Below are 16,506 nucleotides of genomic sequence, written 5' to 3'. Positions count from 1 at the left end.
TTTTTTGTCCTAAATTTACAATACAATAGAGCTAAAATTAGCCATGTATAAATATTAAGAATGTATTTGGCAACTTATTGGAGATATATTTTCTAGCCTAAGTTTCAAAATTCAATTTGAATGATCAATTTTTAGATATCTCGTGGAGATGCTCTAAATGTCCGTTTGTTCAGGGAAGGGAATTAATCAAGCATGGTCAATGCCTTGGTTTGTTTATACTACTTAAAAATATGAAGTGTTTTTATCTTCTAACTCAACAGATAATGTTAATAGATAACGTCATTGACTTTTTGACACAAGTTTAATCATTCAAAATTTTTGTACAAATTTGTGAAAATATAAATCATAGTATAAATATATTTAGTAACAAATATATTTAAAAATGATAATTATATAAGATTTTTTAATAAGACGAATGATCAAACGTATGCCCAAAAAGTTAACGTTATTATTCATTAAAATGCATAGGGAGTATATGTTTTTGTAAAGCTCGACTATACATTAAATTATAGGGGGCTGCTACCCCCAGTGGATCCTGTTTTGAAAACGGGATGATACCGATAAGGTATCATGATACCTCGTCGGTATCAAATACAATACTAGAAACAAGATAATTCCGACGAGGTATCAAACATGACACCTCATCGATATCAAATCCGATACTAGAAACAAAGTGATTTTGACGAGGTATCAAATATGATACCTCACGCTACACAATCTAATATTGCAACGGGGTGATTTCGACGTATCAGATCTAATACTGGAAACAGAATGATTCTGATGAGGTATCAAACACGATACCTCATCGGTATCAGATCTGATACTGAAACGAGATGATTCTAACGAGGTATCAAACACGATGACTCATCGGTATCAGATCTAATACCGCACCAGTAACAGGTAATACCCGTGTGGTAACATCTGATACTTGGTTAGTATCACCCAAAAAACTGATGCGTCCTCGTCATGGTCACTGCCGCCGGCTGCTCCCGGCCATCGCTGTCGTTGTCGTCGCCACTACCGTCGTCGTCGCCGTCGCCGTCATCGTAGCCGCCGTAGTTGTCGCCGATGCCACAGTTGCCGTCGACTGCCGCTAGCTGTTCCCGGTCGTTGTTGCCACAGTCGTCACCATTGCCATCGCCATAGTCATCGCCATTGTCGTCGCCGCCCGAGCTAGCGTGTTCAATAGGGAGGCTATGGAGATAGCAGAGCCCTAGTCGCTCAAGGTGTCCTGCCTTAGTATTGTCCGGTCGTAGGCGCAGCAGCAGCCGTCGTGACATCCCGCCGGCGCAGCAGCAGCAGCAAGAGGAAGCGTCACTAGTGGCCGCGGTTGGTGTGCGCTGCATGCTGGAGCGCTCTGCGTGCGTAGCTGGAGCTCCAAGGGGAGGCATCGAGTTGATCGATCTCTAGTTGGGGTCGTCATCGCGTTGCAGCTTAGTTGGATCCCGTTGAAACGAGATCCCGTAGTATAGTATTTTCGTAAATTATATACACATAACACATATATGTCATATATTTTAATAAAATTTTATATAGAATATTTTTTTCCTTGTGGTGAAGCATGGACGCTATGCTAGTTTAGCAGCGAAAACATCACTCCTCTCGTTCCATATGATAAGACTTTTTGGATTTGGCTAGATTCATCCATGTACTATCAACGTAAATATTTTATATATGTATTTAAATTCATTAGCACATAAATAGATTTAGTGAATACCAGAAAGTCTTATAATATACTCGAAAACGGAAAGAGTAGTAATCAAAAACATCCCATGGCATGGCCCTATTAGGCCAGAGCTCGCAGTAGATGGGCCGTCCTATGATTAATGGGCCTGAGAAACCCATCGAATTGGCCATTTCGGCTGAAATATCTCGTCTCGGAAACCCCCATCGCCCTAGCCGCTCTCCCCCCTCCTCCCACCTCGCCATGGCCGCCGCCGCCGCCGCCGCCGCCCGCCCGCTCCTCCGCCCCCTCGCCTTCTCCTCCTCCAGGTCCCGCTCCCTCCTCCACCTCCTCCTCTCCCGCCCCCTCTCCTCTTCCTCATCCTACTCCTTCCACCCGTCCGCCCCCAACCATGCCCCGCAACACCACTGGCAGCCGCCGCCGGCGGGACCTCCTCCCCCACCCAGGAACTACCAGCACCAGCCCCCGCCACCACGCTACGGCTACGGGGCTCCGCCACCTCCCCCACCGCGAAACAACTACGGGCCTCCAACCCAGGCGCCGCCGCAGCATCAGTATCAGGCGCCGCCGCCGCCGCCGCCGCCGCAGCCTGTGGCCGGGCCTGGGGAGCTGATCGGGCTCGCGCGGGAGGGGCGGGTCAAGGAGGCGGTGGAGCTGCTCGACAAGGGGGCGCGCGCCGACCCGCACGCCTTCTTCGAGCTCGCCGCCGCTTGCGCCAACCCCAAGCTGCTCGACGAGCTCAGGAAGATCCACGACTTCTTCCTCCGCTCGCCCTTCCGCGCCGACCTCCAGGTCAACAACAAGATGCTCGAGATGTACGCCAAGTGCGCCGCCATGAACCACGCCCGCAGGACGTTCGACCATATGCCCGACCGGAACATGGACTCCTGGCACATCATGATCGACGGCTACTCGCTCAACGGCCTCGGGGACGTCGCGCTGCAGCTCTTCGAGGAGATGAAGACCAAGTACGGCATCGCACCCACCGCCCACACTTTCCTGCTCGTGCTCAATGCTTGTGCCAACTCCGAGGCGATCGAGGAGGCGTTCCTCTACTTCGATGCCATGTCCAGGGATCACGGCATTGAGCCTGGTGTGGAGCACTATGTTGGGATCATTGAGGTCTTAGGGAAGTCAGGCCATCTCAACGAGGCTGTGGAGTACATCGAGAAGCTTCCATTTGAGCCCAATGCCATGGTGTGGGAGTCACTCCTGAACCTTGCGCGCATGAATGGAGACATTGACATCGAGGACAGGGCGGAGGAGTTGCTGGTTTCGCTTGATCCGACCAAAGTTAATCCTAAGAAGCTCCCAACCCCAGCTCCAAAGAGGCGCCTCGGGATCAATATGCTTGATGGGAGGAACAAGCTGGTAGAGTACAGGTTGCCGCCCAAGATTGAAAAGAAGGTGGTGAACGAGCAGCGATATGTCCCAGACACAAGGTATGTTCTCCATGACATTGATCAGGAGGCAAAGGAGCAGGCACTGCTGTACCATAGTGAGAGGCTTGCGATTGCCTATGGTTTGATTAGCACCCCAGCTAGGACTCCACTTCGCATCATTAAGAACCTCAGGATCTGTGGGGACTGTCACAATGCTATCAAGATCATGTCGAGGATTGTGGGGAGAGAGCTTATCGTAAGGGATAATAAGCGGTTCCACCATTTTAAGGATGGGAAGTGCTCTTGTGGTGATTATTGGTGAACATTGCTTTTGTTCAACTGAATCCAATGGTCTGAATTTGCCAATATGGTGTATTTTGCACTTAACTTTTCTCATTAGGATGGCAGCCATCCTATATGAATATATGTTGGCAGCCATGCTTTTAGCACATAAAATTATCAGTTATGTGATGGTAGTGTTAGTACGCCTGTTATGCATTCTCTTTTCTGATCATGAAGATGAATGTGATGCTTCTATCCTTGATGGTATTGAGGTTTCTTATTAACATGATAGTTCTATTTTGGAGGAATGTCTGCATTTCATTGATGATAAGAGATGTTTCCTGCAATTTCAGAAAGAGTAGTCTTGCAGGATATTGGTGTATTATGCGGTATACTAATTTTAAATCTTTGAAGATATGTATTTTTAAGACCCTATGAAGCGTCTCTCTCTTTAACTATGTGTTCCAATATATATCTAGCAAACATATGGAATGAATAGTTTTTAGTTACCTGCACTCCTTTGTCCTGAATCTTGTTCTTAATCTTTGTTAGCAAACATATGGAATGTGTTTCACTGGACATGTTGCAAAGTTTACTCTGTTCATCCGCATGACTGCAGTTACAAATCTATAGATTTTTTTTCAACTTGTTCTCTAATTGTTTTTTTCCTTTCTTTTGGCATCCTTTTGATTTATCCTCATTGTTTTGTTCTGGCACTTAACTGATCTTCGCACCTGAATTCTAGATATTACGTACTAGTTCATCTTATTGCATTGTTGTTCTTCTATCACTCTATGGATTGTAATATCTTTTCAATATTGTCAAATTCGTTCATCATGAACTTATATTTTATATGTTTCATTTGGTCTTTGAACCCCTTAGTCCAAATCTTCAAGATAGAATTTTAAATCTGAGTGTAGTTTATTGATTCAGGTATGGCTCCATTAATAATTTTTTTACTTCTGATGTCTTGTTTAAGATAGATCTCAGAAGGCTGCATTCTTTTCCACTAAATTATTCCTTAGTTTTTGTACACGCACTTTTTAAACCGTTAAATGGTATTTCTGAACTGTTAAATGGTACTTTTTGCAAGAAGTCTCTGTATACAAGTTCATTATCTTACTTTGTAGAGTAATTTTTAATTTTATAGTAGTTAATTTCATTATTTATATTATTAAATAGCTATAAAAATCAAATAATCTTTTATTTTTGATTAATCAAAAGAACGATGCCGAAACATATGGATGAAAGTTTTTTAGTTGACCTATTTTCTTTTGTTTTGAATCTTGCTCTTCATCTTCCTTGGCCAATCAAACAAGATATTACTAGGGTTGGCAAATTCCTGGTCGGGGGCGGGTCCCTAGAGGGGACCTGTCCCAATGGGGCCAGGGTCGGGGATGATTTTAGCCATGAACTAGGGTTGGGACTCCATATATTTTGGGGACGAGGACGGGGATGAGCGCAAAAAATACTTGTAGCGATCCCAACGGGGCCTTAAAATTAAACAAAATAAAAATTATTGGGCTATTCATGGGCTTTTGACCGAACAAAAGAGCAAACCCTAGTCTCCCCTAATAGTCTTGGCCCAACCCGCCACCGCCTCTCCCATCGAGAAGCTGTCGCCCTCCCTCCCCCTCGACGCTCGCTACGATCTGCCTGCCGCCCCCATCTGCCCTATGCCGATGCTGCCAACGGCTCCTCCGCCCGTCGCCACCGTGGGACAACCACCCTTCGCCTTGCGCTCGTCGCCTGCCCGCCCCTCGACGTCATCCTCCGCCCGTAGCCCCTTGACACCACCCTCCCATTTGCCCGATGTTGATGCCTCTCCCGGCTCCACCACCGAACCACCGCTCTCCGCCTGCCGCCCCTTGACACCGCCCTTTGTCGTTCGCTCGACACCGCCCCTATCTGCTCGACACCGACGTCAAAGGCTTGCGCTCGACGACCTGCATGACTGCGCCGGTGCGCCGTCCTTAGCGCGACACGAGTCGATCTCTTGGAGTTCAGGGGCCCGTTTGGGGACGGGGTGGGGGATCAAATTTCCCCTAGGTTTCAATTTGAGTTCGAGGCCGAGGGCGGTGGCATTCCAATCATCCCCAGTCCCGCCTCTCCCGTTGCCAAACCCTAGATATTGGACATTTGTGATACCTTCATCCACCCGGACAGCAGTTATAAAATTAATTTTCTTGAATTCTATCTCTAATAATACCTTGATCCACATTTTGTTATGAAAACTTCACAAAATCAGAGACCCTACATGTGTGAGGGATATGCACTCTTTGAAACCACTCAGGATATGAATGCCTCTACATAACAGTCTACTCCCTAGGCCTTAGTCCAAACTAGTCTCTCATGACTTCAGCAATCCTATCGGCTCATTCTTCATCTCTGAATTTCCCCCCATGTCCTAGTTGTGGCATGCTCCCTCTATATTGGCTACATCGACTCTTTTCTTGTGGAGTCAATTCTTGTTGAGCCTAATTCTAGGTTGATATTGGGGTTGTGATCGATATTGATTTTGTGGTGGCTACCCATAGTAAGATAAGTTTAGGATGTTCTAGAGGACTACTCTTATTACCCATAGGTACCTTTGTTATCATCTCAGGTAACTCTTGTTTTATAGTCATCCTTGGCTCTTCTATCTTAATTAACTGGTAGTTCATGGAAGTAGCCCCTTCTAGAAGGTATACTGGTCTTTTGGGTTGTTTTGCACCCTGAGCCATCCATAACTTTCTTGATCAATCCTTAGTGTGTTGACCAGTACTTCTAACTAGTTGATCAATGTGTGATGTATAACCAAGCCCACCATTTCTTGTAGAGTCTGTTGAGGTTCATTCGATGGTGAACTTGTTTGTCCTTAAATGGAAGGCCTTGGCAACTAGGTTTTTTGAATTGGCCCATTCTGTGTCATGCTAAATGACTCCAAGCACAACTTTTGATAGTTATCCATATAATGCTGCACTTGGGTCCGTTGCTCATCAGTAAGGTTTTCCAAGCGACTGCAAGGATATTCTTTGCGTCAACCTCCTGTGTAGACATCTTCCTTCTTGAATTAGATGATTCTTTGTGGGTGAAATTAGCATGAGTCCCACCAGGCGTGCCAAAAATTTTTTGGTGCTAAAATTCTTAGAACTCGGCTAAAAATATGTGTGCTAGTCAATTTGACCTTAAAACCGATAAGATATAAAACATAAGAAATGAAGTTAAACCTAAAACGGTTTATCAGCTTATCTATGGATAATGCTTTAGGAATCAACCAACGGTACAGATCGACTTTATTGGAATTTGAGAATACTAATGGTAAAATATACCTTGTTGGCTAAGATAAAACATAATGATTGACATTTCATGTAAATTGTTGGAAACAATCTTGGAAGATGGGACTTAACCAAGACAGTTCAAGATTGAAGGCAACAACCAACTGATTTGTCGACCGTTATATCATTTAACATGACCTGATATGGTTATTTATGGAATTGTGCATGTAAAAGCCTAACTTATTATCTTAAGAGCCAAGTATGTTTAATATTAACTAGAGCGATGATCCTTCATTGTGCACACATAGAAGATCGGACCAAACCGAGACATTTCAAGGTTGAAACAAATGATAAAAAGCCAAACTTGTCATTAAACAACATTGATTCCTAATTAATAACCTAGAGTGACCATAATAGATTTGATCAAACCGAGACAGTATAGGGTTTAGATCAGCATAATCAAGAATTGACGGACAATTTGCAAATTTAGCAATCCAACCGATAGACCACTAAAATAACTTATTGGCTAGAACTCTAATAAAACAATTCATGCATATATTTCAACCTATCCTATACTCTTATTGTCATTAAACATGGTTGATCAGACTAAACCGAGGCAGACCTATGTCTAAAGTTAATAATATAGATTAGATTGATAATATGCATGAACTATGATCGATGAATTGTATTTGCTCTAAAGCAAACAAAGCAGATTAAAGCAAACAAAAAACTCTAGGTAAAACCATCGAATAAATTAGATAAAATATCAGACTAAACCGAGAAAGTCCTATCTAACCTACTTAACGGGTTGACAAACACGAACTATGGATAAGAAGTGGCTATCTTAGCGTGGTACAAGTGTGTGGGGGTGAGCCAATAGGTCGTGGGTTCAAGTCATCCCGGCTACGCACATTTTTCTCAACTTTTCATATGTTGCAGTTGAATTGGCCAGGCTGGCTGCCTATGGCGGCCCAGTGGGCTACTAGATGGTTAGTTGCTACGATTTAAAGCCGACCACAATTTAATGGGCTGTAATTTAACATCATGAACTCACTCCAGAACATGGACACTAGGCAGCTAGCCGATTCGCCGTGCCGACCCCCTCCAAATTGTGACACTGGCGCCGATCTGGATTTGGAGAGAGTGGGAAGCGTCCTATGCTGATCTGGAGGGGGCATTCACTGCCGATAACCTCAAGTCCCCTGGTATGGCAGGCAGAGTCAAAAGGGAGGTGGGTTGGCTGTAATCAGCTACTTCCTTCGTTTCATAATATAAGATGTTTGATTTGTTTACTTATAAAGTTTGATCATTTGTCTTATTTAAAAAATTATAGAAATATCACTTATTTTGCTTGTGACTTACTTTATTATTAAAAGAACTTTAAGCATGACTTGTTATTTTTTATATTTGTACTAAATTTTTGAATAAGACGAATGGTCAAACGTTGCAACTAGAAAAGTCAAACATCTTATATTATGAAACGGAGGTAGTATTAGAGATTTTGATTTAGAAATTGACCATGTTTTGCAATAGTGTTGTCTCTTGTCCTTTTTTTTTTGATACAAAAGGATAGACGTGTAACTGGGCGAAGGGTTTAACTGAAATTTTGTACTAAATATACCTGGAGAGGAGTCTCATCGCTGACAACGAACTGTACTAAGTGAATGATGTCCTGTCTGTTGAAATATACGGCCGAATGTTATACACTTGCTTGAATCTATTTGTATCACTATCTAAGCATTGCGTTGAATCTGGTGTGAAAGATTGATGTTTCTACTGGTGATGGAGTTCCATTGTTGAATCGTTTTGTTCTTGGAAAGATAACTGTTTCTTCTTGCAATGGAACTCCACTGCTGTATCGTGTATTGTTAGGTGAATGACAAAGCAGGGAGGAAAGAAAAATACTTCTTTGGCCACGTTCGTTGGCTCCTATAGGTTAACTTATCCCCCTCGTTTTTCATGCGCACGCTTCCCGAACTGCTAAACGGTGTATTTTTTATAAAAAGTTTGTATAGAAAAGTTGTTTTAATAATCATATTAATTTATTTTATATTTTTTTAATAATTAATAATTAATTAATCATGTATTAATCTATTACTACGTTTTCCGTGCTGGGGTAAGTTAACTTAGAGCATTCCCAACAGCTCATCTAAATTTAGTCATCCATATTTTTATTTGGATGATCATCTAAACTAGTTTTATCCTTTATATCTCTTTATACTCCACTAGATCATCCATATATGACATCCTCTATATCTTTTTGGAAGATGGAGAGATCATCCAAATTTGAAGGTTCTCTCTCCTAATATGGATGACATCTAAAAATAGATGATAGGATGACCGTTCCGTTGTAGCACAATTTATAGTCTTCATCCTCTATTTTCAGGATAGAGTATGGGATAGATGAGTTATTGGGGATGCTCTTACCATTCCAAACGACCACCGCCTGTAATGGATTAATTATGTTGCATGATAATATGAGTAACAGCGTTCTGTTGCAATGCACGCGCACATTACTAACAACTACTAAGGTGGAGAAAAATGCAAAGTCTACCATTTATTAAAGCAAAGAACATATGACTGTATGGTATGTTTCTTTCTTTATCTTTCTTTGTCATGTACCCTTTTGGAAAAGGGCAATTGCCTGTATAGATCATTTTCAACTTTTTGCACAACTAAGCTAGGATGCCAAGATAAATTTTTTTACTTCTCACTCTCTTAGATGATACGATGCGATAGAGTCATTTATAAAATAAGAAATTTCGCGACACCAGAGAACTCAGGTATCAATAGGTATCAAATTTTACACTAATAATTTTTGGTGCCTAAGTATACAGAGGTACCAAATTTTGTATTAGAAAATATAACTCGTGGTAGCATTGACTATAAAAATATCTATGTAAAATTCCTGAACAATTTATACTGCTCTGAAACCTCTGAGTAAATTGTTGGCTTTGGATGGAATGGAGGTACATATGAGTCGATTTAATTCCATCTTTATTCGTTCACTGAAGGCACAAGCAAAGAGCAAAGATCCAAGAGCCATACATTGCATATATTCCTTTCTAAAAGGAAACACCAAAACCACTAGAGCCAAGGGAAGGAAGCACAATTGAGCAAAGTTCTACGGGAAGAAAAAAAATCAGCCCAAGTCCCAAACAGCTCTCCCTTCACTATCTGCCACCAGGTATCGCCAGCTACTACTATTATTTAATTATTACATTCAAGTTTTGTTTCTTCTTCAAATTAAGTAATAGGTCTATGGATTAACATGTAAGTCGGTTCATCAATCTTGAATAAAAACTCAATTTGTTGTTGCAGGGGAAGTGGAGATCCCTCCGGATCCATATATCATCGTGCACACCTAGACATGAGTTAGATGCATTTTGTGGATCTTATTCTTCTTGTGCTTCCTGGTCATCTGAGATAGAGCAAAGAAATTCACCATGCCTGAGCTGGTATTATTATTATTTTTCATCTTCAGATAATTATGCTTATTTGGTATTTTCCTTTTATAGGGTAATGAATAGATGGTAGGCGGGGAAATATATTTTTCTGAACAAATAAACTATCAAAATTGAATGCCTAGGATTTGTCATAGCCTCTTGATGGGTAATTAAGATGGAGCACCCTGTAAAGGAACTCAGTAATTAACTATGCAGTTTAAATCAACGTGCTCTCGAAACAATGATAGCTTGGCAGTTTTATCATGTGCCGTCAGTAGTGATGGACTACATACAGTGCTTACTTATATGCCATCAGCTCGTATCTTTGTCTTTAATATTAGGTAGTTAATTAAGGAATCGTTATTTATGAGCTGAAGTCGGAAGCAGGCAGGTAGAACAATTGATAGAAGCAAGCGTGTTACTATATATTTCCTCGCATGTATGTACGTATGAGGTCACAGCATATGCATGAATCGATCGATAGCTTAATTATTTGTGACACCAATTAACACAAGGAATTAGCAGGGGTTAATTTAGCAATATTATATTATCCACCCGTTGGATCGACGATGCATGTTAGCTGCAAGTCAATATTATTTGCCGCTGTAGAGCGTGAGAGTGGCATCAGCTACCAGTAATTAATTGTCATGGAAAGATATACTCGGAAACCGTTGAGGAGATGGTGCAAGAAATAATCCCATACTTGGAGGATTGGTGCACATAAGGCCATCTACTTTGAGGGGTGGGCTGGAGTGGGTGCTTCTGCGGTGCTCAGAGCGATAGCAGAAAATCCAGGGCCATCTCTGAGGAACAAGTTTGACAGGATCATCCATGTCGACTGCTCCAGGGCACTGCAGTGGATGAACTCAAGCTGCTTCCTCAGCAGCATGTAATGGATTTGTTCGACAGACAGGATGAGGAGGAGGATTTCAGCGGGGTTGATGAAATTAAGCTCCAGAGCTGAGATTGCAGATATCGGAAGGGAGATCTATACAGCCATCAAGGACCGGAGTTGTTTGTTGATTTTCCACAATGGGAGTGACGATACAGTTGATATAACCAAGTTCGGCATTCCGCCATCTGATTTCTATAATTACAGTGTTAATAAAGTGCTTTCGACCTTCAGAGGGAGGGAGGCTGCGACTCAATCCAAATATTATAGAAAAGGTGGACAGTTCACACCTGGTTCTTTCGAATAATAATTATTATAATCCACGGGCCATGGATTTATTAGCGAGAGAGGTTGCAGAAATAAGTCGATTCTCGCCTCAGCTTTTCTGCCTTGATGGCACCATAGCTGAAGATTGTTTGCTTAATTATCAGGGTGGCGACATCATGGGCTACAACTGGGCAACCCATGCCTACAACTGTTGGGTTTGTGATGGAATCATAAATGTACAAGAAGAAGAAGAACAGCAAGACCAAGCATGGAAGGTTGCTGCTGCTCTGCAGCAGGAGATTCGGCTAGAGGACTACTGTTCTAACACAGTTCCTGATTTTGGTAATATGTTGGAACATCCTTGTTTATTGCATTCAAAATTGTTGAATCATTACCTAATTCCTTGTTCCATCAAGCAAACAATGTCCACGTACTGAGATTGTGCAACTGTTCCTTCAGTTTCTCTTCACCTCCTTTCCATTGCTTCCACAGCTTAAGATTTCTCGGACTGGATAAATGCAAGGCTCTCCCGCAAGAAACTGGACAGGATAAGAACAACACCAGTCTAGCACTGGAGATTTTTCAAAGACTTTGGGTGTTAGATATTTGCTACACAGACTGGGTACTAGTTTTTCCACAAGAGAGTACAGAAGAGCAGCAAATGGCATTGAACATTAGGGAGGTACATATAAACAAGGGAAAGATTTGGCACAATAATTTTGCATGGCAATGATTGAAGAACATTCGAAAGCTTCGAGTAATAGAGCCTACTCAACCATCGGGTAAGACGTTGATCCTATCAGGTGCAGCTAACCTCAAGACGTTGATCCTTGATGGTTGTCTTGGGTTGGAACAGGTTGGCCCTCAAGGACTTCTTTCCTCACTTGAATCATTTAGCTTTGATTCAAGAGGAGACAACGCTGAAATCTCATCTATCTCATTGGCTGGTTGCTCAAGATTGGTGAGCTTCACGCTGTGAGGACTATTGCCAAACTTTAAGGATCTGGACCTCTCGAACACAATAGTCAAATCAGTTGACTTCACAGATAAAGTGGTGCAGGTCACATGCCTCCGTCGAGTCATATTGTTGGGATGTGAGCTGCTTCGTGCCATACTTTGGCCAGAAGTAGGAATGCCCCAACTAATGCTTCTAAACATCACCATCGTTGGAGGACAAGAAGTCACAAAAACTTCTCTGTTCCATGGAGAGCAACAAGGGTATTGCCATTCTTATGTTGTTGTCACGGATATGAGATTCTTTCAGTCGTTGGTTCTTAGAATTGATGGTTCGTTTCGTTGGATTACAAGTAATTTCAGTCTGTATCTACGCTTATCATATGCTATCGAAGATAATGAAAAATTGGCTGGATCACCTTTAGACAGGTCAATAACCACCATGACTAAACCTATTTGCTACAAGGATGTCAACTTGGGCATGGTTGCTACGAATCCTAATGACAGCAGTTCACCACGGCAACTTGAGCCACTAGACATCCACGTGGAGATTGGCGAGGGAATAAGCTATGCTAATGTGGTCAGTGAACAAGCATTGAGTGCTGTAGCATTTGTGATGAACAAGGCCGGGTCTTTGCATGTACATGATAATTTTTCTATCACCAGCGTGAACCCTAATCACGTGATGTTGAGAAAAGATAAGGAAATTGTTTGGCGTTGTCTACAGCAGTGCCATGTCGAGAGATGTGGTAAGCTGGGCGCTGTCTTCTTTGCTGATTATATTGATAGTGCATTTGAACCACTGGAGGCATTTTCAGCAGCTGATCTCATGATGGCAAATTGTATTTGGAGCGCAAGAAAGATGACCCGTACAAAGGACTATAGATCCTTTGCACAACTACGGAGCATACAGCTGCACTGCTGCCCGAGGCTAAAGTATGTGCTTCCAATATCATGGGCTGCTCCATACTCGCACTTGCCCAGCTTGGAGACCCTCTACATCGTCAGGCAAATCTTCCCCGTAGAGAAAGTTGCTCTAAGTACAATATCCACTGATCATCTAGAATTCCCAGAGCTGAAGCATATCTACCTGCATGAAGTCCCCAAGCTGCAGCAGATATGTGACACCAGGAGGATGTTTGCTCCAAAGCTCAAGACAATCAGGGTGAGGAAATGCTGGGGCCTCAAACGCATCCCGTCTACCACCGGCAGCTGCCCTGTGGCGGACTGTGAGAAGGATTGGTGGGAGAAGCTGGAGTGGGATGGGCATCACCCCTCCCTCTTCAAGACATGCCACTCCAAGCACTACAAGAAGGCCCTGCCCAGAGGCTCATTTATCTGGTGATGCATCAGGTCTGTTGTTCTCCTCCTTAATCCAATCCCATGTATATATTGTCACGCCCGGAGTTTCATCCCAAGCCTAAATATGTAAAAGAAATTCGTGAATAACACTTGGCTTAATTAACTCAGGAAAAATCCCTCTAAAGGAATTAATTTAATTAAATCGAGGTTCGCAAATCGACTAACTGGATTTAATTCCACCGAACGTCGCAAGCCGCTGCTCGTCCGCGTCCCCACCTCCGCCTCGCCCTCGCCGACGCGCCGCCGTCTCCGTCGCCGCTGGTGAGCTCTCCTCTCCTCTCCCTCTTTCTTTCCCCTCGCGCCGCCGCTGCCGACCTCCCCGTGCCGTCGGCAAGCGCCAGGAGCCACGCGCTGCCGCCGCCGGGTCGCCGCCCGACGTCGTCGCCGTCACGCTGTCGTTGCCGTGCCATTCGCCGTCGCCGCCGTGCGCCACTGCTCCGGTTGCGCCGTCGTCGTGCGCCGCCGCTCCGGTCGCGTCCGCGTCTCGGCCGCCAAGCTGCGTCGCTGCTTGGCCGACGCCACCTCACTCCTCCCTCGTGCTCCCGTCTAGCTCCTCTGGCCGCTCCCGTTCGCGCCGCCGCTCCGCAGCGCCGCCGCGCCACCGTCGCCCGGCGCCGATCGATCTCGTCGCATCGGCCATCGTCGCCGCGCCACCCCGATGAGCCCGCTCTCCTCCCTTCCTCTGTTTCTTTGTGCCACCGCGAGTGCGTCCCGCCGCTCGCCGTCGGCCGACGTCCTCCGCCGCCACCCGATCCCGCCTCTCCGAACCGCGCAACCCCATCGCTGTCTCCGCCTCCTCCGTGCCGACTCGTCGTCGCCGTTCTCGTCGCCGTCCCTTCGCCCGTGACCACCTTCTCTGTCATCGCCGCCGGTCGCGCCGTCGCCGTCGCGCTCGTCACGTCGTGGCCCTGGCCGAGCCGCGCCGTCGCCGGCGTCGCCTTCCCCTCTCGGCCGAGGTCGCCTCCCCCTCCTCTCTGTTCCAAGGTCGCCGACAGATGGGCCCCACTCGTCGGCCGGTCTCCTCTCTCCCCCTCCCCGGGCCCCACCTGTCAGCCGCCCACTTACCCTCTCTCCCACCGACAGGTGGCCCCCACCTGTCAGCTGTCAGCTCCTCTCTCCTCGCTGACGTCAGCAGCCCCATTAATTGCGCAATAATTCAATTAAGGTTTTCTGTTTAGTTTAAAAACACAGATAATCTTCTAAAATTCATAAGTATTCATCTAGTCTCCGTTTAGATCCATTCAAGTTTCATTAAATCCAGAAAAATGCCAAGAATCCATTAAAAATAGTTTCTTTCTCTGTTTCAGTAGTTTTTTAGCCTGTTTTGTTTGTTTTGTCTTGTTTGTCGTAGGTTTTAACCCCGTCGCAGTGCCGTTCATTCTCGAAGTCGTCGCCGAAGTTCCTCGTGGGTCTAAGCAAGGCAAGTGGCACCCTTCTTTGATCATATTGAACCTATGTTTATAAAATTCCTCGCTTTACATTCAAACATGCATTGTATTCAAATGTGTTTACTTTATTTATCTATTGGGCATTTACCAATATATCCGTTGATCCCCATTCATTATTATTGTCATCCCAGGGTTAATTTGACTAGAATTAGGGTTAGTCAATGCTTAGCCATGCTTAGTTCAACTAGCTCACCGATTCTTATTTGATTATTGATTAAACTTTGATAGACCTTTAATGGTTGTAATCATTATTAATCTCCTGATGTGGATTAATACAACTAAAATATTGCTTATGGTGGGCTGTGGGTGCATGGTTTTGAGAGTCGCACCCATGGCAGTTAAGGACCGGTTCTCAGGAAACCCTGAAGGTCTTACACGTACTAACCACAAGCCAGAATGGGCAACGGTGAGACTCGTAATCTAACTTGTCCCTATTCGATGTACCGAGGCAAGGGTAGGCGTGATGGAGTATGGACGGACAATCGTGGTGTAACGAAAGCCTCTGCTGCTTCCGGATCTACCAAGGCACGAGAGGGGACTGCCCGACTTGGTGTAAAGGAGGGGGTGAAACCTGAAGTGTGGTGCGATTGTCTAGGGAGGGTTAGGTGAAAGGTCTTATCATGGTTTCCGTACTGAGGTATCGTGGTGATATGTTGGGGCATGGTAACATGCTTGGCAGCCATGTCTTGTGGGTAAAGTTGTACACCTCTGCAGAGTAAAACTATTTGAATAGCCGTGCCCGCGGTTATTGGGCGAACTGACAGACTCACTGGGATTAGTTGAACCCCTTTAATAATTTTCTTAATCTTGGAACTGGTTTGACCCTGCACAACGTGGTGTAACGTTGGCAGTGGTTTGGGTTTGTCACAACGTGGTTAACGTTGGGCAGAGGGTTGACCCTGTCGCTACGTGGTGTAACATTCGACAGTGGTTTGGGCCTGTTGCAACGTGGTGTAACGTTGGACAGTGGATGTTTATTTTAAATGTTACTTTACTTTTATTTCAGTTTATTTTATCTACTGTTTTGCTAAATTACTGCAGCTTTGTGCAATTTAACCTAAGCCTATCCCTTGATACCCTATTGCATTCATTATTCTCCCTCTCTCGGATATTACTTGTTGAGTACGGTGGTTTGTACTCAGCCTTGTTTAATTTTTTCCCCCACCAGAGCAAGTGCCCGAGCCTGTGTCAGAAGAAGGTTGTTCCGAAGGTTGAAGTGAGGTTCAGTCCGCCGTCGAGAATGCCTGTGGTGTGGAGCCGTCATCGCCAGCTGAAGCTGAAGATTAGATGGTTTAGTTTGTTTTCTTTTTCCGCTGCATTTCGATAGATAATTATTTTTATTTGTTTTTAAGACGTGGAACTGTGTATTAATTTTTCATAGTGTGTACTCGGGCTGATGCCTGGACCGAGATTTAATACATGCTATTGTTTAGAAATTTGGTGTAAATTTCTGGGCGTGACATATATGTATAATATACACATTATCATCTGTAGATAAAAGCTTAACTATTTATCTCTGCTTGCTAACTCCA

General features: G+C 44.2%; 1 protein-coding gene and 1 pseudogene across 1 annotated transcript; both read left to right on the top strand.

The window, feature by feature from the left end:
- The first annotated feature begins 1,646 nt into the window (after positions 1-1,646).
- Positions 1,647-3,613, top strand: LOC102719577 (pentatricopeptide repeat-containing protein At2g15690, mitochondrial). The gene is made up of 2 exons (XM_006652038.2): positions 1,647-1,659; positions 2,004-3,613. Exons 1-2 carry the CDS (start codon positions 1,647-1,649, stop codon positions 3,386-3,388), a joined length of 1,398 nt encoding a protein of 465 aa, XP_006652101.2. The 3' UTR covers positions 3,389-3,613.
- A 5,955-nt stretch (positions 3,614-9,568) lies between these two features.
- On the top strand, positions 9,569-13,509 carry LOC102719485 (annotated as a pseudogene).
- The last annotated feature ends 2,997 nt before the right edge of the window (positions 13,510-16,506 follow it).

The sequence above is a fragment of the Oryza brachyantha genome, chromosome 4 (genome assembly GCF_000231095.2).
Source record: "Oryza brachyantha chromosome 4, ObraRS2, whole genome shotgun sequence".
NCBI classification, from domain to species: domain Eukaryota; kingdom Viridiplantae; phylum Streptophyta; class Magnoliopsida; order Poales; family Poaceae; genus Oryza; species Oryza brachyantha.
The sequence above is the reverse complement of the archived record's forward strand: the minus strand, read 5'-3'. Positions and strand labels throughout refer to the sequence as shown.